This window comes from Saccostrea echinata, unplaced genomic scaffold (assembly GCF_033153115.1).
Source record: "Saccostrea echinata isolate AGI-Se365-2 ecotype Australia unplaced genomic scaffold, CSIRO_AGI_Sech_v1 ptg000022l, whole genome shotgun sequence".
In the NCBI taxonomy this organism is placed as follows: domain Eukaryota; kingdom Metazoa; phylum Mollusca; class Bivalvia; order Ostreida; family Ostreidae; genus Saccostrea; species Saccostrea echinata.
The window spans coordinates 9,907,019-9,930,219 of record NW_026889771.1 but is presented as its reverse complement, the minus strand read 5'-3'; the positions used below and the strand labels follow the sequence as shown (position 1 = coordinate 9,930,219).

General features: G+C 33.8%; 1 protein-coding gene across 1 annotated transcript in view; it reads left to right on the top strand.

Annotated features, from left to right (window-relative positions):
* Positions 1-20,733, top strand: part of LOC133190388 (protocadherin Fat 4-like) — a 73,263-nt gene extending 52,530 nt beyond the window's left edge. The window contains exons 91-129 of the mRNA XM_061325994.1: positions 1,530-1,658; positions 1,876-2,058; positions 2,249-2,380; positions 2,638-2,931; positions 3,345-3,527; positions 3,728-3,850; positions 4,174-4,371; positions 4,524-4,652; positions 4,762-4,944; positions 5,138-5,266; positions 5,480-5,662; positions 5,791-5,919; positions 6,130-6,312; positions 6,525-6,578; positions 6,901-7,086; positions 7,467-7,598; positions 8,249-8,434; positions 9,013-9,150; positions 9,433-9,618; positions 9,723-10,040; positions 10,221-10,346; positions 10,532-10,714; positions 11,008-11,154; positions 11,397-11,579; positions 11,918-12,040; positions 12,223-12,531; positions 12,885-13,088; positions 13,780-13,914; positions 15,518-15,639; positions 15,890-16,149; positions 17,188-17,357; positions 17,657-17,887; positions 18,184-18,275; positions 18,394-18,501; positions 18,693-18,764; positions 18,916-19,149; positions 19,261-19,360; positions 19,531-19,676; positions 19,814-20,733. Coding sequence (XP_061181978.1) covers positions 1,530-1,658; positions 1,876-2,058; positions 2,249-2,380; positions 2,638-2,931; positions 3,345-3,527; positions 3,728-3,850; positions 4,174-4,371; positions 4,524-4,652; positions 4,762-4,944; positions 5,138-5,266; positions 5,480-5,662; positions 5,791-5,919; positions 6,130-6,312; positions 6,525-6,578; positions 6,901-7,086; positions 7,467-7,598; positions 8,249-8,434; positions 9,013-9,150; positions 9,433-9,618; positions 9,723-10,040; positions 10,221-10,346; positions 10,532-10,714; positions 11,008-11,154; positions 11,397-11,579; positions 11,918-12,040; positions 12,223-12,531; positions 12,885-13,088; positions 13,780-13,914; positions 15,518-15,639; positions 15,890-16,149; positions 17,188-17,357; positions 17,657-17,887; positions 18,184-18,275; positions 18,394-18,501; positions 18,693-18,764; positions 18,916-19,149; positions 19,261-19,360; positions 19,531-19,676; positions 19,814-19,877 — 6,387 coding nt within the window. The 3' untranslated portion in view covers positions 19,878-20,733. The remainder of the gene's footprint in view (positions 1-1,529; positions 1,659-1,875; positions 2,059-2,248; positions 2,381-2,637; positions 2,932-3,344; positions 3,528-3,727; positions 3,851-4,173; positions 4,372-4,523; positions 4,653-4,761; positions 4,945-5,137; positions 5,267-5,479; positions 5,663-5,790; positions 5,920-6,129; positions 6,313-6,524; positions 6,579-6,900; positions 7,087-7,466; positions 7,599-8,248; positions 8,435-9,012; positions 9,151-9,432; positions 9,619-9,722; positions 10,041-10,220; positions 10,347-10,531; positions 10,715-11,007; positions 11,155-11,396; positions 11,580-11,917; positions 12,041-12,222; positions 12,532-12,884; positions 13,089-13,779; positions 13,915-15,517; positions 15,640-15,889; positions 16,150-17,187; positions 17,358-17,656; positions 17,888-18,183; positions 18,276-18,393; positions 18,502-18,692; positions 18,765-18,915; positions 19,150-19,260; positions 19,361-19,530; positions 19,677-19,813) is intronic.
* Positions 20,734-23,201: the final 2,468 nt, after the last annotated feature.

Below are 23,201 nucleotides of genomic sequence, written 5' to 3'. Positions count from 1 at the left end.
TTACATAACTATAAAATGGGGGGGGGGGATAAAAATTGAATCAGAGAAATTATGTAGATGTATTTAGGAGATCATTTTCCAATGTTGTTAACACTGATTTGCTGTATTTAATAGGATGGATCAGTAAGTAAATATATCTGTCATGGCAACAGATACAACAAATCAAAGACTACTTGTACACACTTTGCTGCAGTAGAAACATTTATGTATGTAAACAACTCCACATAAATTATTCTTACCGCTGTTCTAGAAATCATTGGTTTTCTTCATTAGTATCTTTTAATGAAAAAACATACCTTGAAGAGGGGAAATAAAATGAGATCTTAGTATAAAAGGGAACTACAAATAAATGAACATAGAAAGTTTGAAGGGGGGGGGGGTCTTAGATGTGGAGTTGTTTGTAATTGCTTTTTTTTCTGATATGTACATGTACTATATCTGCCTCCAGCCATCTTGTGCTTTCTGGCTTTGAGTAAAGTTATTATATGGTAGGTGGTAGGTTTCATTGAATCTCTGAATAAGGTGAAAGTTTCAAAATTTATACCAAGGTTTTCCTTAAGAAAAGTATTGCATGCATTTCTTAAAATACAGGGATTGAATATGGTGTTAGCATCAGTGACATCAAAAAATGTTTACTGTAATAAAAAAAGTAACAGTTGTTCAGTCATTTAATGCATGTTGAGTACAACTTTTGGTAGAGGCTGCATGGTAAATATGACATACATGACTCATTTATATAAGATCTGCATGAATACTGGGAGTAGGATCATTAGATTAATTTGACTAGGTTAATCTGAATGAAACTTTTTTTTTGTGCCAAAGAAAACCTTCATAAAAATTTGAAAATGTATAAAGTAATTTTAGTGTTATTCTTATCATAAGCTCCTGATAGTCCATAAAATGTATCTCATTCTGATATAGTGTTTTCCATCAAGCCTTAACTTTTTGTCCCACCTTTTGCTCCAAACCAGTTAAAAAATCTGCTGAACTCTCCACTATCAAACCAAATCAAATGCATGGTTATATACTCAACCCTGATTTGTCAACAATCCTCCAATCTTTTCTTACCTTCCCATTCATATATATTTTACCCATGTAAGATAAGATACTCTATTTATTATGGTCCTAGTTTAAATCCCTTTAATGCAGTAAAAAAAGACTTTGTTTGTAGAGAAAGGTCATTTTCTCTATGAAGTCATACTTGAAGATTTACATTTCACAAGGCATTTAATCATTCCCAGTAAAAGAATATAATATTTTCAGTCATATTTAGACATATTTTATAATAGTTTTAACTTGACAAGTATATTTCAAGCTCTAAGAATTGATCTTTCCTTGAAAATAAGGTTGTTAAGTACAGAGATATATATGTAATAATAACTGTTTGGATATAGCTACTGTTAAAAAACATTTCTATTGTTCTTTAAGATCACTAACAATTTGACTAAAAAAATTTACCCTTGAATTATTGAATGAATCTTATGTATAGTCTTAACCAATTCTATAATAAATGTGAAATTGTATTTTAGGGTAAGATTCAGTATGAGGTAGTAGGAATTTATCCAGCTCCCTCTTTCTTTGATGTGGATAAGGACACTGGAGCAATTAGAATCGTAAGAGATCTGAAGGAGGATAAATCTGCTACAGGAACCTATGTGGTAAGTTTTATCTCCACTAATATATTCTTCTTATGAAAATAGATTATAGTTGGAAGGGTTTTTTGCTTGTCTGAGGAAAAAAGCATTGAAAATGAGAATTTGGAAAAAAAAAAAGAGAAATTTTGGAGAAAATGATCATACAAACAAAAAGTGACAAAGTGTACCTATTGGAATGTGTCTTGAACTGAAAAAGTACTATAGAGATCTACATTTTCAGCTAAGAATATCTGCATATGACTCGAGAGATCCTAGCAAATTCACTACAGAAGATGTAACAATCAATGTGGCTAGGAACCTTAACCCACCAAGTTTCAGTCAAAATCCATATGCCACAACTATCACAGAATTATACCCCATGGGAATACCTGTCCTAAACATCTCAGCCACAGATTCTGATCAGGTGGGAGACTTTACTCTAAATAATTAAAGTAACCACCAGCCGTATGTACAAAAAGATGGTCCATCATCTACATTTCCATCTCTTCCCAGGATATCTATGAATATATAAGATTTTGAAGGCAAAGATTTACTCATGATTTCTTATTTTCTATTCTTTAGAATGTCCATATAGTTTATTTGCTATTTTTCAGGATGCTGTATCATACTCTATTGTTCGAGACAATACTGGTGGAAGTTCTTTGGTATATTTCTACATTGATGCCAATGGGCGCTTGTATCTGAGACAACCACTGACATCCCCTGATGTGCCAGGACAGTTCAGTGTAAGGCTTTTTTAATGTTGTTTAAGTAAAATTTTCATGAAAAGGCTTAATGTTTTGGAACATTTTAATTTTATAAATGTTTAGCTTGTCTAATATTCAAGAAACTTTTATGTTTATGGGAATGTTACCATTAATATTATCGTTATTTTCTTTCTAGAATTCTTGAATTACAATGCTTAAATCAAATCATCATTCAGAAAGAATACTGTTTACAATAAATTTTTCCAATTTGTAAATCATATCTCTGTATGTATTAGATGGTTGTTGCTGCTACTGATTCTGGAAGACCAGCACGAACAACAGAAGTGAATGTGTTTATCACTGTTACCAAGATTAATCCACCTAGATTCCTCGGTACTCCATACTCGAGGATCCTGGAAGAAAGAACAGCTAATGGTTCCAGTATCCTTACCGTACGTACAGATCCCTCAACTGACATTGTGTATGAGATAGTGGGAGAGCCACCGGCACCGTACTTGTTCTTTGTGGATCAAAACGGAGATATTCACATTAAGAGGGATTTGACAACAGATAAATCAATGCAATACAAGGTAATACTCTTGCTTACTTGAGGTGATTTGAATAATCATTCCTAAAGTATATATAGAAATGCATAATTTTTAGAGCTAGATTTTGTAATTTGGGAGGGTTTTATTTTAATAGGGCCCGCTATAGTCCTGAGTATTTCCATCCCCTGTCTGTCCATCTGATACTATACTTATCCAGAGCTTTTCTTCTATCCCTTGGCCCAGTCTGCATTATACTTAAAGACTGAGTGTTTGTAACTAAAGGATGCATATAGTGTCCCTGATTATGGTCACCTTCTCAGTGATTTAGTATTAAATCTAAAATATCCTCTTGTAAATCATATTAGTTGATAGCCTCTATTGCATATGAAGAGTTTACAGAAGTATTATGGAATCTGGTATCTTTCAAGTAAAATTCTTTTTCTAAAACCTTCCAGATAAGAGTCCGAGCCTACCAGAGAAACACACCTTCCAAGTACTCTGAAACAGAAGTGGTGGTCAACATGCAGAGGAATGTCAACCCTCCTGTGTTCACCCCAGACAGATTTGACATTAATATTAATTATGATGATCCTGTGGGCAGTAGAATCATTCAAGTACAGGCTGCAGATGCAGACCAGGTGTGTATTACCAAAAACTACCAAAATCAAATAAAAGGACATTACTTCACAGGACCGTTTATGTATGCTGATTTACCATTTACTTGTTTACTACAAAAAAGAACTACTAGAAATGATTTTTAGCTGAGCTGGAGAGAGATTTTTTCTCGGTGCAAGAGTCAATAGAAACTTGTCAATATTGATATTTCTTTTTTTTCTAGGATGTCCTTCAGTACAGTATTACTGGAGATGCTGCTTGCCAGAATAGCTTCTACATTATCAGTGCTACTGGAGAGGTGTTCCTGGGCAAAAACCTGAAAACCACCTCAGACGTCTTATTTCAGGTTAGTTTGTGTGATGTTTTGATGTTATCCTAGTTATTCATTTCAAGCACTTGTCTACAATAAAATAAAAAAGATTTCAAAAAATCATGAAGTAGATAAACATAGATTTCTTACAAACATTGAAATGATTTAGCTTACCTGCAAATTTCGCCATGAATACAGATACAGTGGGAATTTTTTAAACTAATATCTGTTAGATACTGTAGTGAAAATGGGTTATTTCCAATGATCTTCTAAACGATTTGTGTGTTGCATGTTCCTGTTAAAATCATAAAAAGTTTTATTGTACCTCGGCACTGAGAAAAATAATGTTTTACTTACAGTGTACATTAAGTGTGACAGACAATGGGTATCCAACACCAAAAGTTGACACTGCACCAATGGTCATCAGTGTAATCAGGGGAACAAACCCAGTGTTTGGATCTCAAGACACCACTGTCAATTTGCGTGAAGACGTTCCAGTGAATACTCAAGTTGGAAACCCTATCACCGCAACCAGAACTCCCGCACCCCAATTTCCTGTAAGCATTTTCATTAAAAATTATGATAGCCTTTCATTATCCACCTACTGTTTAAAAATTTTGTACAGTATACATGTACACTTGCATAGAATTCGTTGGTCCTTGTGTATTTTATATTAAATTTATCTCAATGATATAATTTTTTCTGGTAGAATACTATGGTGTATGAAATCATTGGTCAGTATCCAGCTCAGAGCTTCTTTGGTATCAATAATGGAACAGGTCAGATTAGAGTCATCCAAGATCTTCGCTCCGATGGATTGAAGACCAATCAGTACAAGGTAAAAAAAAAGTCAGTGTAAACTTACACTAATGGTTAAACTAAAAGTTTGTCACTTAATACTTTCAAGTTTTCAGTTCTATGGTTATTCATTACTGACTTGTATTTAGGTGTTGGTCCTGGCTTATGGAACTGACAAACCAGACCTTAGAAGCACAGCCACAGTGACCATTAATGTACAGAGAAACCTGAATGGACCCAGATTCTATCCCCAGACAGATAGAATTGAGTTACCAGAAACTACTGGTATAGATTTCTGGTCCATGCCTCAGAATGTCACAGATCCAGACAGTGTAAGTATCAGCTGATAACCAAGATTTATTACAGTGGAAATATTGTCATCTTCAAGATACAACTTCTACATGTTTCATATGTTTTATTTGCTTGTCAATGAAGAATGCTATTTGAGTAACTGATCCAGTACTGGATTTGTGTTACAAAGCTTTATCTATATTGTTATTTTGTTTTATAAATCTCTTTTTTCAGTCCAAGATCACCTGCTCCATCATATCAGATGCCAAATCGGTGGAGTACTTCAAAGTAGACCCAGATACTTGTGTCCTGTCCCTGAGAAAATCTCTTAAAGATGACCCAGACTTAACAACAACCTACAATGTTAGTTTCTGCATTTGAATAATGCTAGTTTTTACCATTTTCTTGTAAATGTTAATAACAGTTTTGACAAATTTGCTTTATTCCAGCTATTGTATTTACTTTGTTTGATTTCAAGGAAAGAAAATATTTAGAATTAACTAAAAAAAATTATTTTAGTGTGTCTAGTCTTAAATACTGAAGTTGTTTTTATTACTTTTTTCCTTTACCTCACAGGTTGTTATTCAAGCAACAGATAATGGACAGCCACCTCAGTCCAGCCAAAAAACTGTAGTTGTCACCGTTCCTAGAGATTTAAGGAAACCAAGTTTCCAGAATCTGCCACGAACAATAATTATCGATGAAACCAGACAAGCTGGTTTCTCAGTGTTTGTTGTTGCAGCAACAGATGACTTGAGAGTGAGTATATCCTTTAAACAGAAAAAAATTGTTACTAATGAACTGTAGTCGTCACTGAAGGATTCATATTAAAATACATACATGTAAGTACTGCATTAATTATTATGAATTTCATTTTATTCTAACAGGGTAAACTCCAGTACAGTATTGTTGGAGATCTTCCAGCACCAAGCTTCTTCCAGATTGATCCCAATACTGGCAACGTGACTCTACGGAATTCCCCCAAGTCTGATGGATTGGCAAGCAGCAGTTACACTGTAAGAGAAATTAGTCTTAGGAATAATGAAATGTGTTAAATACTGCATAATTTTAAAATTATTTCTCATCTACAAATTAAAGCCACTGTAGTTATCAAATGAACATTTTTCTTTATTAATTTTGTTCTGAAAAAAAATCAATTTTTCAACAAGTGTATTTTTCATAGAACATTTTTATTGATTCTAGCTATTGCAACTTTTTTATTGCAGGTAAGAATCCAAGTTATTGATGATGCTTGGCCCAACAATCCTGAGTATGGTGAACTGACTGTGCAGGTGACCAGAAACAGACAAGGCCCACAACTTAATCCATCAACTTACAACCAGAATATCAGGGCCAGTAACCCTGTAGGCTCTACCATTGTGACCATTGGGGCCTCAGACCCAGATGGGGTATGTTAACTTGCACCTGTTTTATAAACAAATGAAAATTGTTTATATTCTTTTTAAACCAAGAAACTCTTCTTTGAACAATGAAAGGAGAGTGATGTTTGTGTTTAATTGTGTAGAACTTACAATTTCAATGTTTATATCTATTTTATCCCTCCATCATCCTTTTTTTTAATGAGAATTAAAAATATGATTGTCTTTTTTTCTGTATGCAGGATAAACTTGTATTTGTCAACCGTGGAACAGACAATGACAAGAAGTATTTCTATGTTCATCCAGAGACGGGAGCTGTCATTCAAATTGGAGACTTGACTGAACTGTCAGCCCAGACAACTTTCCAGGCAAGTACCTACTGGCAGTTCTCAAATTGGCTTTATCTTTCAATAACAATTCATTCTCTATAATCTGAAAAAATAGTAGTTGAGTTTAATGTATACATTAGTAATAAGAGAAGCCAAAAATAAATGATCAATTAGATTTTTAGTTGTGAGTGGTGCTTTTATACTGGCAAGTAAACAGGCATCACTGAAGGGCCATATTCAATGTTGACCATTTTCATGCATAGATTAAAGAAGAACACTTTTATTTTAGTTCAACGTTGATGTGTCAGACACTCGTCAACCCCAAAACACAGTGACCGCCAGTGTTACCATTACTGTCACACCATTACGAGGACCCCCAGCATTCACCCAGACTTATTACACTTTTGATACTTCTATAGTCACTCCTGTCAATGCTTCTGTTGGAACTGTGTCAGCTGTTGATAATGACTTACAGGTAAAAGATGAAATATTGCTGGATTCTAATTAAATTAATCATATTAACATCAACTGTTTATTTTGTTAACAGGTATATGCACATCAATATTGTTGCTTTAATTACTGGAAAGAAGTAGAAAGTCTTTGAAATTTGGTTCCTGCTGATTTGGCATTGAATTCATACTAAAACAGAAAGTCTTGAAGTGATCACATCTAATTTATTGTGTTGAATTAACAAGATGATAAAGCTTCATGATAATAAGCTATGTTATAACTTAATAAATTTATAGAGATTTAATTGATTCTTAATTTATGCTTTTAATTTGTTTTAATAGCTAATAGAAATTTTCAAAAGTTACAATATACACATTATTGACACTTGTCCATTATCCATGTTAGGGAGCTGTGGTGTACAAAGTAAATGGATTCTCTCCAGGCACGGAATACTTCCGAATGGATCCAGCTGGATCTTTTGTCTATATTAGAGTGAACAAAAGGCTGTTGGACAATCCTAGTGTCACATCATACTTGGTAAGTTCATTTATTTTTATACCCAAGCAATCATCATTATTGCAAAAGGAGGAAATTTAGAAAATAGAGATGGTTTGTGGGGTTTTTTTTTCCTTTAAATCTTGACATCCTCACAAGTAAGATTGGGACTACAGAAGAAGTTCCAGCTTACATAGAATGAGAAGAATTGGGGGGTTTTTTATGAATAAAAGGAAAGCTCTTTAATGTGTAATGTAGAGAATTATTGATTATTTTCATGGCTAATATAGGGTGGACACAGGTTTGAAAATGAAATAATAGAATTAAAGCCATATTATTTTTTACAGTCAAAAATACAGTTTAACTTCAGTATCTTGAACACCCATATTTCAAAGAAATACTATGGATATGTCTAAGTAATTTTGAAGTCCCTACCTTATTATTTAAGTATATTTTACCCTAGATAATCATATCTTGAATCCTCGGATATCTCAAAAGTTTTCCTCTGTCCCATCGAGTTCAAGATAACGAGAGTTGACTATTTCGTAAATTCTTAGTTAGTGACTTCAGTTAAAATAATCTTCATTAATACCATAAATACCAATGATTGCTGAAACATAAATGTGTCATGTCTTTATAAGAGGTTGTTATAATTTAGAACTTGATCTTTTTTTCTTTTTTTTTAATTTCAGCTTTTGCTGGAGGCTTACGATGACCAATACCCAGAAGATAAATCATATGCTTCAGTGACCATAAATATCTTGAAAAATGTTAACCCACCCGTCATCGTTCCTTCCCAGATGTCCGCTACAGTGAATGATTATGACCCACCAGGAACTTCAGTTATTGATGTCAATGCCACAGACTTGGATCAGACTGTAAGGAATGCAAAAGCAGAGTGTTTTCTTTGTTTTGAAAAAAAAATCAATGTCTTTGCTGCTGATAGTTTTAGTTTTTGTGGGTTTATTTAGTGCTATGAATTTTTTTTTTATATATAAAAATGAAAGTAAATCCATCATGATAGAATAATGGCATTGTATTTCATAATCACCTGTTTTGATATGTCATTTTAATGTTGCCCACATGGTAAACTTGGGAGATCACCGTCATTCTTTGATGTTTAGGTCTAACAAATCATACTCTTACATAAATGGGTTGATACTTTTCTTAATCCCCCTCTATTTCATGAAACTTCAAAAAAAATATCCTTTATGTAAGGCATGATGGCATTTAGATTATAAAGAAGGACAAGATTAAGATAATGGATATGTTCCTTAACTTTCTTATTCTTCACGAAGACCTAAAACTTCCTCATTATTAATACAAATGTTACACATGTTCCTGAAACAGACATTCTTTATAAAGAGGGTGAAAGTGAATACTTGTACCCCTTGCAAGTAAGATATAGTTTTTGAGAAGGTTTTATATTGTAATATTTTATTTCCGTAATCCTTAGCTCCCAGAGAAGACACTTCTGTATACTATAGAGGATGGACGTGCTGCCACTGATTACTTCACCATTGATCCTATTACTGGATTAATATCTGTGGATAGAAGGCTGTCAGAAGACACCCTTAGACCATCTGAATACGTGGTATGTATTCAACAGCAATGCAAAATGCTTCAAATGACAATATAGACACACAGGTCTCGAAAGAGAAACTTGATCTCCAAAAATGTTCGAAAAGTGTTTAGGAGTTTTTTTTAATGTCAGATTGATACCAATCATTTCAGAATAAGTCTTTAAATTTGCTCTCTTAAATGATTTTCTTGCTTTACTGGTACTTAGACACCCATTTATTGTTTCTGAGCTTTCATTTGTTCACTTGATTTTGGAATGGGATAAAAACAAGTGATTTTCTTTTGCCCATCTCAGCTGCGAGTCATTGCTAGAGACACCAGTGCAACTCCCCAGTCAGCCACAGCTACGGTGACGGTTAGCGTCAATAGAAACAACAAACCAAGCTTTGTCAATCCTGCCAGTTTTGTATTCAGCCCCTCAGAAGCAGTGGCTGTGTATGATTCTTTATTCGTAGTGTCGGCTTCAGATCCAGACCCACCTGTGAGTATGAATTGTTCATAAATCAGAAATTACAAAAATAACTGAGGAAGTTGATTGTGGAGAAAAAGATTGAAACTTCATACACAATCTTTTTTGTTTTGCAGTCACTACTGAATGGACAATTAGAGTTCTACTTTGTGGGACCGGTAAATGCAAGTCGTGTGTTTGGTATTGATCCAAACTCTGGTAGTATTTTCCCACGCATCAGCTTACAAGATGTCACACAGGATCGCTGGACTTTCACAGTGGGAGTTAGAGACAAGGGAATACCTTCACTGTTTGTGGAGACTCCAGTTACTGCTAATATTCAGAGGATTGGAAAACCTGTCTTTGATAGTGTTAGAATCGACGTCACTAAATTTGAAAATGCACCCTTAGATGAGGTTGTTACCCCAGTTCAAGCCAGAGATCCATTACCAGGTGTAAGTATACAGCTGATCACCATAAATAATGTTATAAGTCACTGGTAAATCTTCTTAATAGCTGTTATTTTGAAAGACACAGATTTTTAGGGGGGATGTATTGAGTAAAACTTTGAGAATGGATAGTTGATATAAGAAGTTAATTGATATGAATTTGTTTTATTTGTTATTTCTCATCAGAGCACTCTTGTGTATGAAATCAGAGGTGATGGATTAGCAGGGGAATACTTCAAGATTGGAACTGATGGAGTAATCAGAATTAACAAGTCCCTATTTCTGGATGATAATAAAACTCCAACATACAGGGTAAAATGTCTTAAATATGTATTTTTCATAATGAAGTCTTTTCAATCTGAGTTCAGATGAAATCTAGTGAAGTCAATTTCACAGGCATTTATGAAATTTTCCATAAATGGGTATGGTCTTGTTAAAATTCAAAACTTTTAAAAGGTCACAAATGTCTGTTCAAATTTCAATCTGCTAAATTTCAGATTCGAGTTGTGGCTTACAGACAGTCAGATCCATTACAGCAGGCGGAGGCATTTGTTTATGTGTTGGTAATCAGAAATCCAAACCAGCCCTTCTTCTCCCATGGAAATCTGGAAGTAACCATTAATGAGAACACGGATATATCATCATTTATTATAAGTGTCAATGCTACTGATAATGATCAAGTAAGTTCCTTGAAATCACTTAGTGCATGTTTTTTTTCTCTATAATAATGCATATAAATTAAGTGTACCCATGGGAACCATCAAATGGCCTCATTCCATCACACTTTTAATTCATTAAAGGCACAAAGAATTTGAACCTGGAGAGCAAAAATTTGATTTAACTCTGGATGCATTTTAATTGAACTTAAGCACCTTTAAAGCATGTTTATAGCCAGTCAGATCTTTTATTAGGAGGAAGTTTTTTAAAAAAAAAATTATGTTAACTTTACTTCTAAATTGTGACTTACTTTCAGGGAGAAAATGGGGAGATTGTGTACTTCTTTAGCAGTCAAGAATCACAACCTGTGTATGCAGCAAACTATTTTTACATCAACCCCACCACTGGTGACATCACTTTGTCTGCCAATCTTCGTGGTGACCCAAACACTCCACAATACCAGGTTGGTAATGCAAAAAGCTGATCTGTATTCTTCATTTGAAGCTAGAGAGTAGATATAAAGTACTTAAACAGTTTCATTTGTTTTTTGTTTTTTTGGTTTAAAAATGAAAAACGAAGTTCAGTTTAGTTGTCAGAAATTTGTAATTTAGTGAGTTCATTTTTTTTTTTTTTGGTGATATTCTTCATGTACTTTTGTATTTTTGAAAAATGAATTTTCTGTATGAGATTTGTTTTGCTATTTAGTTGCGAGTCATTGCTAGAGATAAGGGAGTCCCAAGTAAGCAGTCAGGAGTCACAGTGACAATAAAGATCGAGAGAAATCCACATCCTCCATCATTCATACAAAGGTCATATGAGGCTGACGTCAATGAGAGTATACCTGTTGGAAGCTCAGTGATTAAACTTGATGCTCAGGATCTGGATGGAGTGAGTCAAGTTTACTTTCCACAATTTTAACTCATTTTCTATATTTTTGGTATTGTAAACTAGGTTTTTTTTTTGTTTAAATAAAAATCCATGAAGGACAATTATAATGACAAATATGCAAGCCGACCTACATGTAGTTTCAAGTGTTAGATATAAAGAATATTGGGGAAATCTTGAAAAGAATTTGTCCGAGTATTACATATATATAAACTAGACAACATTGTATAAAAAGCCCTGCACAGACTTATAAGCATAAAAGCATAAATTCTAATAGAGTAAAATTACTTCATGTATCTGAATGATGTCATAATTTTGTTTGTTTTGTTTTTTTATCCTAGGATCCAATTGTATACAACATCACCTATGACCCCCCAGCCTCTTTGTATTTCAACATTGACAGTAACACAGGCTTGATCAGAACGGCCACCACCTTATACCAAGATGAGGCTGACCGATATGTCGTAAGTCTCTCATTTTATTTGAGGAGGACTATTGAAACTAAGGCATGATTTAAGGGAACTTTTGTGTTATCAGAAGAGCATTATTATTGGTTATAAGGTTGATATAGATGTCATTTGTTAATTCTGGTTTGACATTTTATACTGGTTATGTCAGTGCAATATTTTTACTGTTGTCATTACAGCTCCTGGTTACAGCCTCAGACAGGACCCTTCAAGGAACTGCCACTGTGACTATCCGAGTTCATCGCAACGTCCACAGACCTGTGTTTGCAGACCCTAGCCACACCTTGACAATCTCAGAATATGAGGATCTCAACACTATCATCTACCGTGTTGTTGCAACGGATAATGATAACAATCGCAGCAGCAGTGGGATCCTGAGATACTCCCTTTTAAGGACCAGCAGTTCTGTATTTATCATTAGTCCCACCACGGGAGAAATTCAACTTGCACAGTCACTGACCAACAACAAGACTGCAGACCAGTATATTGTTAGTAGAGTTTGAAAATTTTGTATAAGTTTGAAATTTTGTGAGGATTAAATTATTACCATTAATTCCCTCCCACTTAGAAGTAATCATTCAAATATTGCTCTGTTCAGACTTGATAATTTTCTTTGAGAGGAATCTTCATTGTAAGAAAAAGTTTCAACATTTATGGATGATATACTCTTGCAATATTTGTAGGTTTTACGAAATGTGACATTTGTTTGTAGACATCGGAATATATTTACAGTACTACATTGTGATTTATTGTGTATTGATCCATCAGTTGTCACCATAATTTTCCTCTTTGTGAAAGAAATTTTCAGTGTTGTAACTTTTTATTTTTTTTTCTGTAACAGCTCACTGTCATGGCAAAAGATGTCTCAAGTAATCCCAAAAACTCTACTGGAACTGTAACTATCAACATTGTCCGCAATCAATATGCTCCAGAGTTTAATTCACAAGTTAACATAACAACAGCTAAAGATTTAGACAGCTATGGAACTTCTTTAGTCAATGTGTCAGCAACTGATAGAGACAGAGAGAATCCATACAGTGTAAATGTAAGTACTTTTTTTATGCCTCTGATCACAATGCGAAATAATCTGGAACAGTTAAAATACTTGTATCCAGTCTACTCTAGCACAATTTTTCCAAGACACTGCAAAGCAAATTATTTCATTTTAAATTCATAATGTTATATACACCTAAATCGTGAAATAAGGAAAGGGTTGTATGCAAAATGTATTTTAAAACAATGCCATATTTTCATTGTCTTTACTGTTGTGATTTTATTTCTAACAAATGATTGCAACTTCCAACAACACATGATGGAAGCGGAAAGCATGTTGTATTTAAGTACATTGACAAGACATATTTACGAGGTGATAATGAACAAAAATTTTGTTTTGTATATATATGAATATTTAATGGCATTTAATTTGTAAGACATCAGTGGAATACATCTTATAATATCTTTTATTATTTATTCTCTGTAAAATAATGGAAAACATTACAAAATTGCATTTTGCTTTAAAATCGATGTAAATTTCATAACTTTGGGGGCATTTTCCATAAACTTGAACCTTAGAGAGGTTTATTCCTTAAACAGGGCGACCCCAAAGGTTCTGAGTAAAAAGTATTGACCTAATTTCCATTAAGAACAGTATATAAATGGCATCTTTTTAGAATACTTTATGCATACACATAAGATTTTCAATGAAATTTATTATGTTTTTCATCCTTTTCTTTTAGACACCCAATGCCAAAGTTGTCTATTCCTTGCCATCAGATCTCACGATAGATAACAGGTTCTTCCACATAACTCCAGAGGGAAATCTTAAAGTGACACAGCCACTGCCAACAAACACAGATAAGACTCAGTTAACGGTATGTATCATATTGGGTTATACAGTAGAGCCTTGTTAATCCAGATGTCAATAATTCGGATGCCTCAACTTCCGAACAAAATTTCTTTAGAACAATTAATGTTTATATATACCAAGTATGTTTCGTTAATCCAAATGCTTCATTAATCCGGACAACTTGCCCATTAAAACAAGCATCCAGATTAACAGGACTGAACTGTACTATTTTTGTAAAAAAAAATTAGGTTATAGAGAATGTTCCTATCTACATGTATATAATCACAGTAGATGCAGACTAGGGTAAGGTGTTTTACCCTTGACCTAGATGGCAAATGAATGACTCCAAATTTTTACTCTAGGTGAATCAAATATTCTGACCTTTATTGATATTACTGGCCCTTCTTTAATTAATTGATTGAAGGTTAAGTAAATAGATAATAGTGTCTGACTGACTATATGGACATGAAAATATCCTACTCTGATCACAAGGCAGGTGATCCCCCCCCCCCCATGAATGTGGCTGGGGCATGTCTGTCTTCCATCTTTCTGTCCATTCATCACACTTTTTATTTAGCTCAGTTTCAAGTAAACTATTCAAGGTATTTTTATCAAACTTCATATGCTGATACATACTGATGAGGGCTATTCAATTGCATCAACTTTTTTTGACCTTGACCTTCCCTTTAAACCTGATCTCACTTTTCTTAAATTAGAAACTTCATAGCTGTTACATATTAATGAAAAATTTTCAACTCTATCAACATATTTTTATGTTGACCTTTTCTTTAACCTTGACATCACTTTTCCTAAATTTGTGTTAAGCCTCAACCTTTCCTTTGACCTTGACTTCAAATTTTTGTTTAGCTCAGTTTCCAAGAAATTATTCAAGATATTTTTACCAAACTATATATGCTTATACATATTGATGAGACCTATTTAATGGCATCAACATTTTTTACCTTGATCTTTCCTATTACCTTTGACCTCACTTTTCTAAAATTTGTTTTTAGCTAAGTTCTGAAGAAACAAAGATAGATATTTTTATCAAACTTCATATGCTGATACATATTGTGGAGAGCTATTCAATTTCACCAAATATTTTTACCTTGACCTTTCCTTTAACCTTGACCTCACTTTTCTCAAATTTTTGTTAGCTCAGTTCTACAAAACTTTTCAAGATATTTTTTAATGTATGCACTGATAGAAGAATGACCAAATTAATGCTTTTTTGGAGCAGGTTAAAGTTTTAGGAGCAGGTCTCATTCCCAAGTAACTATAAGCCATGTGGTGACTAAACTTGCATCTATGATACATCTATGGATGCACACTACCAGATTTGCTTCAGTTGCTGGATCAGACCTGCATTTTTCAGTTGATTGATGAATGATCAGATCAATTTTTTTGAAACAGGTTTATTCCCAAGTAAATTTAAATCATACCTGGACAAAACTTGCATTGATATTGCATCTAGGAATTCACACTACCAGAACATTTGCTGAGACTTTACTATATTTATATAGATATTTATATTATAGTTATTATATAGATAAATAAATATTCAAAGAGTGGGCTTTGTAATCTTTAATTATCTTTGGGTTTATTTAAAGGTGATGTGTATTTTGTAGGTACGAATTAGAGCCTGTGATATGAGCTGGAATCAAAAATGTTCCGAGAAGGTAGTGAATATACCATTAACTCATCATGAAAGTCCAGAGGGTCGACTTGGTTTCAAACAGCCAGTTTATTAGTAAGTCTGTTGTCTTTTTTATTTGATCTCTTGGCATGATGGGGAAAAAAAATTCCTAAAAAAAAATTTCTTATTTTGTTAATGACATTTGTGATTTATTGGAAAATAGTGTCCTCGGTATTTCTTTGACCATTGTAGAATATAAATGATTCAATTTAGAAACTGACATTATCGATGATATAAATATTTTGACAACACTAGATGTTTTCTCCTGTACGAAAGTCATACCTTTTCTTTTTCCATTTCATAGCAAAGAGGTGCCAGAGAACACTCCACTGAATGAAGTGATTGTAGAGATGGATGTGGAGTACCAAGGATCATCTTCAATCAAATGTAGCATTGCAGATAAGACTATGGAAAACAGGTTCTCCACTACTAATGATAATGTCAACAAAAACTGTAAGCTTATATTGCTCCACCAGCTTGACTTCAGTGTACAGGATAAGTACAACGTGACGGTATCCGTGACAGCAGTCAACCCAAATAGCAGAAGGAAGAGACAGATATATGGTTAGTGTCAACACTTTATAGGGAGACAGAGTATTATTTAAGGATAATTATGGTTTTTTTAACAAGACACTACTGTAATTGACTTTTTATCTCCTCTGAGCTAAAGGCGTATGGGCTTAGTGATCAAAGGGTATCTGGCATCGGTGTGTCCGTACGTCATGTTTCGTCTGTATTTTCAACATCAGCCAAAACTTGTCATTAAACATCCAGATATAGAGAATTCAGATTTGTTCAAATGAAGTCATCACCTATCAAGAGTAGATAATTAAAAAATAGTGAAAATATAGTGGAATCTTTTAAAAAAAGAAAATTTCTGGGCAACCATTGTTCCAGAAAAGACAAAACTAATATGGAAGCTTCATTTTTAAGTGTGAATTCCTTTTTTTTCTTTTTTTTCAAATTAAGGCCCTAGATTGAAGGATTTGGCCACAATACATGTAAATGAGCGAAGTTTTACATGGGAATGAATAGAAAAAAAAATCTTAAAAATCTTTTTCTCAAGAAAAGCAGGGTCATGATTAGTTGAATTAATATACAATCATCCCCAGGAAGTGCAGATTCAAGTTTGTCCAAATCATGATCCCCTCTCCATGGGGAAAAGATGAGGCCACAATAGGGGATCAAAGATTTATAAGGAATATAACAGAAAAAAAATTTCAAGAACAGCAAAGTTTAGTTATATTGATATTGAAGCATCTCATGGGTTTATGGATTTAAGTTTGCCATGGCCCTTTTAGGCTATGGTAGGTCATAATATGGGTTCGAAATTTTTCATGGGAATAAGAGGTGAAAAAATCTTTTTAAAATCTCTTGATGAAGATCAGCAGGGGCAGAGTGACTCAGGTGAGCATTGTAGCCTCTTGTTACAAGATAGGAAACAATACAAACTTTGAAATGGAGAATTTTTTAGATTGTTGTCCAAATTGATCTTTCAGTGATGAGAAAACAGTAATGCTGGTCTTGTAATTTATAGCCTAAGCCACCTTACACAATACATCATGAAGAATTTCAAAATTCTTGAAATTTTCTGCTTTATAGTATACAACACATACCCCATTGCATCTGTGATCATCCAAGTACAGGATGTCAATAACAACCCTCCACAGTTCGTCTATCCTATGTATCCAATCAATCCAGTGGAATTAAGGATGTACTTTGGAGCAGTTGCCAATGACAGCAGGCCAGACAAACAGATCTTGGAGGTCCATGTAAGTACTTCTGTTTTTCTCTCTGTAGTATTACTTAAATATATTGAACAATTGCTTTATGAGGCCTGTGATAATAAGGCAAAACTTCTTACAGAATTCTTTAAATGCTTTTGATAATACTGCAATCCTACGCTTGTATTGAAATGATTGTGATAATACAAATTTTAAAACATTTTACGGAGAATGCCCGAAATGATTGTGATAATACGGGAAATCTTTACTCAAGTGTTTTAAATGACTGAAGTGATTGCAAGATGGTCATTATACATCTGAACTAACCTCCTCTTTTTGAATTGTAGGCTAGAGATCTGGATCTAGGCAGCAATGGCAGAGTAACTTACTCAATCAAAGACTCTTCAGGAGTTCCACCAAACCCACCTTTCAATCTTGCCTCTGATGATGGAATGGTCACTACTAAGAGAGATTTGTCTGCAGAAATGCAGAAGCCTGTTCAGTATCGCTTCAAAGCTGTAGCCACAGATAACCCTATTTTATTCTCACAACGACAAACAGATGAAGCCAATGTCATTGTAAGTTATCTTCATTAAAACTAAAATTATCCTTATTGAAACCATTGTTATTTTATTTATCTAAAGTAAAACCAGTATCATTGAAAGTTACTAAAGTTTTACTTATGTAAAAGCAGCTTTATTAAAAATTGTCTCTGGAAAAGCAGGTTATTGCTATTTAAATGTTGTTGTTCCTGCAAGTTATCTTGATTGATGATCTTCATATTGATTTTAACATCACCCTAGTTTTTAGAAAATCAATTCCAGATAGTAAGTGGTGTGTACTTAAAATTTAAATTTTACTGGTGAATTTTCAGATAAACATGATTCATCCATTCCATCGGTTTGTAATGGTTTTCAAAGACAGAAGTCCAGAGGATATACTACCAAAGAAGGAGTTCATTAGACAGTGAGTACTCCTACAAGTACATGATCTACCTCAACAAACAGTAAAACTCTTCCCATGGATCTCTTCGTATCTTTGGATTTCAGTCCTTAAATATTGATGAATTATGTTTGATTTGCAGAGTTATTCAGAATGTGACGAGAAGGGTGGCTATAATTGAGAATGTTGAGAAGAAGCGTTATCTCAATGACATGCAGAATGTTCTGACAGACACAAGTACTCTACCTGAGTAAGTATAATGCTCATATGACCTGAATGAGAGAATTGCAAATGAGTCAACAATGAAAAATGTGTTAATTTTGTCTTTAAAAAGAGATCGTGGTTTTGCTTAGTTCATTCCCCAAATAGTTATCTAGACTGAGGATTTCAAAAGAAAACATGAATTTTCTAAATGGGTTATAAATTCCTTTTCCATTGTAGCTCTGATTTATACTTTGTTCTACAACAAACTGTTGAACCATTCTACCTCATCAACAATACAGAACAGAATGAGTAAGTTTACAAAGTTATCTCCTCGTGTTAGCAAGGGAAAAATGAGTATTGTATGCTGAATAGAAAAGAAAAAGTGCTTGTGCTTATTCAGGAAAAGACATTATTTAAGAAATAATTAAACTTATTCAGGCCTTTATTGTTTTGCCAATAGATTATTCCCAGAAAATGTGCAGGATGAATTGAAGAACAGAATAGGTGGAGATCCCAGCCTGCAAGTCATTACTATCAGGAGGCCTTTTGACAGTCAGGCCAGCCGTATCTTCCAACTGAGCAAGTCTTACGTGTGGTGGCTTGACGACCCCTGGGCAGCACTCGTAGCCCTGGCAGCCATTTCAATACTTCTCTGTCTCGTTGGACTCATTGTCATCATTTTCACTCACTCAAGGTCAGTGACTAAAGGAAATATCTATTTGCTTGATCCTTTGATCTAGTTTTTGCAATTTATTTCTGTTTGTCTCGTATCTTTTTTCTAAGTGGCCTGTTTTTTTTATTCCAGGTATATGAGGTATATTAATGAGTACGCAGCTAATATGAAGGCATATGATCAACCAGAGTTTGTAGAACCACCTAGTTTCCTTAGGGAATATGAAACACAGGTATGCTTTAGTCTTGCATTTGATTAAATCATTTTTCAAAAGGAGAAAAGACGATGCTTTACATGAGAATAAAGCATTTTGCAAAATCCAGCATCACATTTTATCATTGGCTATGAACACAATTATCTTGACATAATCATTAATATTTTTTTTTAATTTGCAATAAACAGAGTTTGAATATGTATGTCCCACCTGATGAGGCAGTTCAGGATTCAGGGGAAATCAACCTGACATTTGAAGGGGATAACTTAGTTGCAGCAGAACATATAGGAGGAGACCAGGGAATTACTTCTGCAGTCAATCCTATTTACCAAGAGTAAGTAACATCTGTGTATCTGTCTCTTTTAATTAAGGCCCTAGTGTATGGAAAGTTTCAATTTTGTGACAATGTGGAGTTTTATTTTTCCCAAGAAAAAAAATCAATAAGATTTTAATGTGTTATTTTGTTTTCAGGGATGATTCACAGATTCAACAGCCAAGGCCAACAGGATTTACAGAGAGTACAACAATGTTGTGATTGTAGACCTTATTAAACTTTACAAGAGACTTATTTAAGGCCATCAATATATTTATGGCTACGCACTCCATTCTGAGGCTTCTAATTTTTCATTTGCATATATTCTTCACGTCCTCCATTGTTACCCATCATGCCCCAGAAGAGTGCATTATTTTCCTAAACATAGAAGATGGTACACTATTTCCAAATTCCAACAGATAGAAGTGAGAAAACTCAGGCAAAGGTTATTAAAACCGAGAGAGGTGCCAAGGGAGGAGAGAATTTCAAAAACTATTTCTTGAGTGCTATTGTGCAAATAGATATTCTATGCAGATTAAATTATATTTATTAATGTTTTTTTCTACATAGTGCTGAATGACAATAAATTGTTATTTGGTAGATTCCAATTATATTTTCTCTAGATTTATTTTTTTTTCTTGGTATCATACAAGAAACATATCATGGATTATTGAAACCATATCAAACTTTTTTTTTTCTTTTTTAGTTGTATTAAATCTTTGTTACATTCCATGACATTTATATTATGAAAATGTGATTATATGTTATTTTTCATGAAAATTTTTATAGTGAAATCTTAGATGGTTAATGTGATTTTTACAGGTGTTTGTGATATACAATGATATATTTCTTTACAGTAGAATTTTGACTTCTATTTTTGTACAATTGACTCATTTATTGACTAAGTGTAGTTTGCTGAATTCACTTCTAAATGTTCTATAAAAAGCTTGCCATCATTCACAATGTTGGGTGTATAATTTGTTTGCCAGTATAGTGTGTTTGAATGACAGGAATTGAGAAGCACATATTTCAACAATTTGTATTTTTTTATAAACAAATATACTCTATTTTTCAATAACTTCCTGTTTTGTGTTGTATTTTTCTGGCTCTGGTATCACAACAGATCAGTCAAAATTTCAGTTAACTGTGACTACTAGTTAATTAGCTAGGACTTAAAAAAAATCAGAGAATATTAGTTACACAGGTTCAATCAAGGATGTATGGGGATTTACCCCGGCTTTTATTCCATATGTCTTGAGGCTGAAGGCCGAAGGGTGTATGAAATACAACTCGGGGGTAAATACCCATACACCCTTGATTGGACCTGGACATTTAGAAATGAATTTATTTCCTATGTGCCCAAATAAATTCTTTGTAAAGTAGACAAGTCCAATTAACTATGTTTCAAGCTATCAATAAGATTTACTAAGTCCTACAATGCATCATGACATCTTGTTATTTGCTTTTTATCATAGAGAAACTATGCATTGTGATGTCATGTTTTTATACCCCCGGCTCAAGTTGGGTGTATGGAAATTTACACCCGACTTTGTAACCAATCAAAGCTTGTGTTACAATTTACATAGGAAATAATGGCTCATGGTAAATTAGTCCTAAATATCATTTTGGACTACACAGCACCTTCAGTGTTTTATGATCCTGAGGACTGGTAAACCCAGTTTTTGAAAGTTGCCTTAGAGGTTTGCTCAGACCTTATATACAAGGAAAGTGAAAGTAATTTCAGGTCTCTCTTGGAGAATTTTATACAGGTATGATTTCACCTTGCCAGAAAAAGAAATGGGTGTATATGTTTAGGAATCTAAGAGGCTTAATGAAATGTGATCCTCACATGAAAGCTTTGTACATTTTTGTGCGAAAATATTGGAAAGGACGAAAAAGGGATTGTATGATTGTATGTCACCTGGAAGGCAAACTTCGAGTAGATAGGAGCATATTCTTCAGAAGGGGGGGGGGGGGGGGACTATACAGAGCAGTAAATAGGCTTTCAAAGATTAAAGGGTGTGCATTTAAAAAAAATACAAAAGACTACATGTTTACAAGGCTTATCTTTTTTCAAAACATTTAAGGTCATAATTTCAGATAGTGAAAGGTTTAGAATTATCAAACCCCGATACAGTAGTTGGTGCATCTTGGGCATGTAAATAACATATTTTTGAGAAAGTAGGTCACAGTGATCTACTTTTTGAATTTGCAGGCATTCATTTTCAAATTGTTTTAAAGGCATATTTTGGACACTTTAAGGCCTATGGTCATCAAACTTTGTCAGTTGATGCATCTTGGTTCCTCAGGGTTTGTTAACTGACAAGTAGGTCACTGTGTCCTACTTTTGAAATTCTATGGCTATATTTAAATATTTCAGGTACTAATTGGCTTAGAATTTTCGAACTTTGTCAGTTGATGCATCTTGGGTCCTCGTAGTACATCAACTGAAAAGTAGGTCGCCATGACCTACTTTTGAAATTTGATGACTATTTAAATATTGCAGGTACTAATTGGCTTAGAGTCATCGAACCTTGTCAGTTGATGTATCTTGGATCCTGGGAGTACATCAACTGAAAAGTAGATCAAGTGACCTACCTTTGAAATTTTATTACTATATCAAAATATTCTAGGTATTAATTGGCTTAAATTCATCGAACTTTGTCAGCTGATGCATCTTGAGTCCTCGGAATACATCAACAGAAAGTAGGTCACTATTAGAATATTATGGCTATATTTAAATATTCTAGGGACTAATGGGTTAAGATTCATTAAACTTTGTCAGTTGAGTCCTCGGAGTACGTCAACTGAAAAGTAGGCCACCGTGACCTGCTTTTAAAATTTTATAGCTTTATTTAAATATTTCAGGTACTTATTGGCTTAGAATCATCGAACTTTGTCAGTTGATGCCTCGTGTCAGAATGTGTCAACTTAAAAGTATGTCACAGTTACCAACTGTTATAATTTCAAGGCAATATCTAAATATTTGAAATAATAAGAGACTTAAAATCATCAAACTTTGCCAGTTGAGGCATTTTGGGGTCTCGGAGTATGTTTACCAAAAAGTTGGTCACCATAACCTATACTTTTCGGAATCTCGTGGCTATGTCTGAATATTTAAGATTATACGGGGCTTCTAATCATTGATCTCTGTCAGTTGATGCCTCTTGGGTTCTCAGAGTGTTTTAACCAATATGGAATTGTCTAAATAAACAGGATACTTAGAGGCTTCAAATAGAAGTGATAGATTATACAATTTATCAGAAGAGCGATCCAAGGCCCTTGGGCCTCTTGTCTTCAAAAAGATTTTTTTCACAAAATGAAGAAGTAAGATGAACAGTTTAAAAGAATTCCCCACATATTTACCGTGAATAATTAAACATAGCATTCTAACCTCAGAAAAAAAGCGTAAAAATGTGCTATTGTTTACGGAGGAATAACACATCGTCAACAGTTTCAATTACAGATAATTATACAGTATAACAGGTTCATGCTTTATTAGCATTGTTACAGGTACGTAGTATCGCTTTTGAAAAGGGAGAGGGG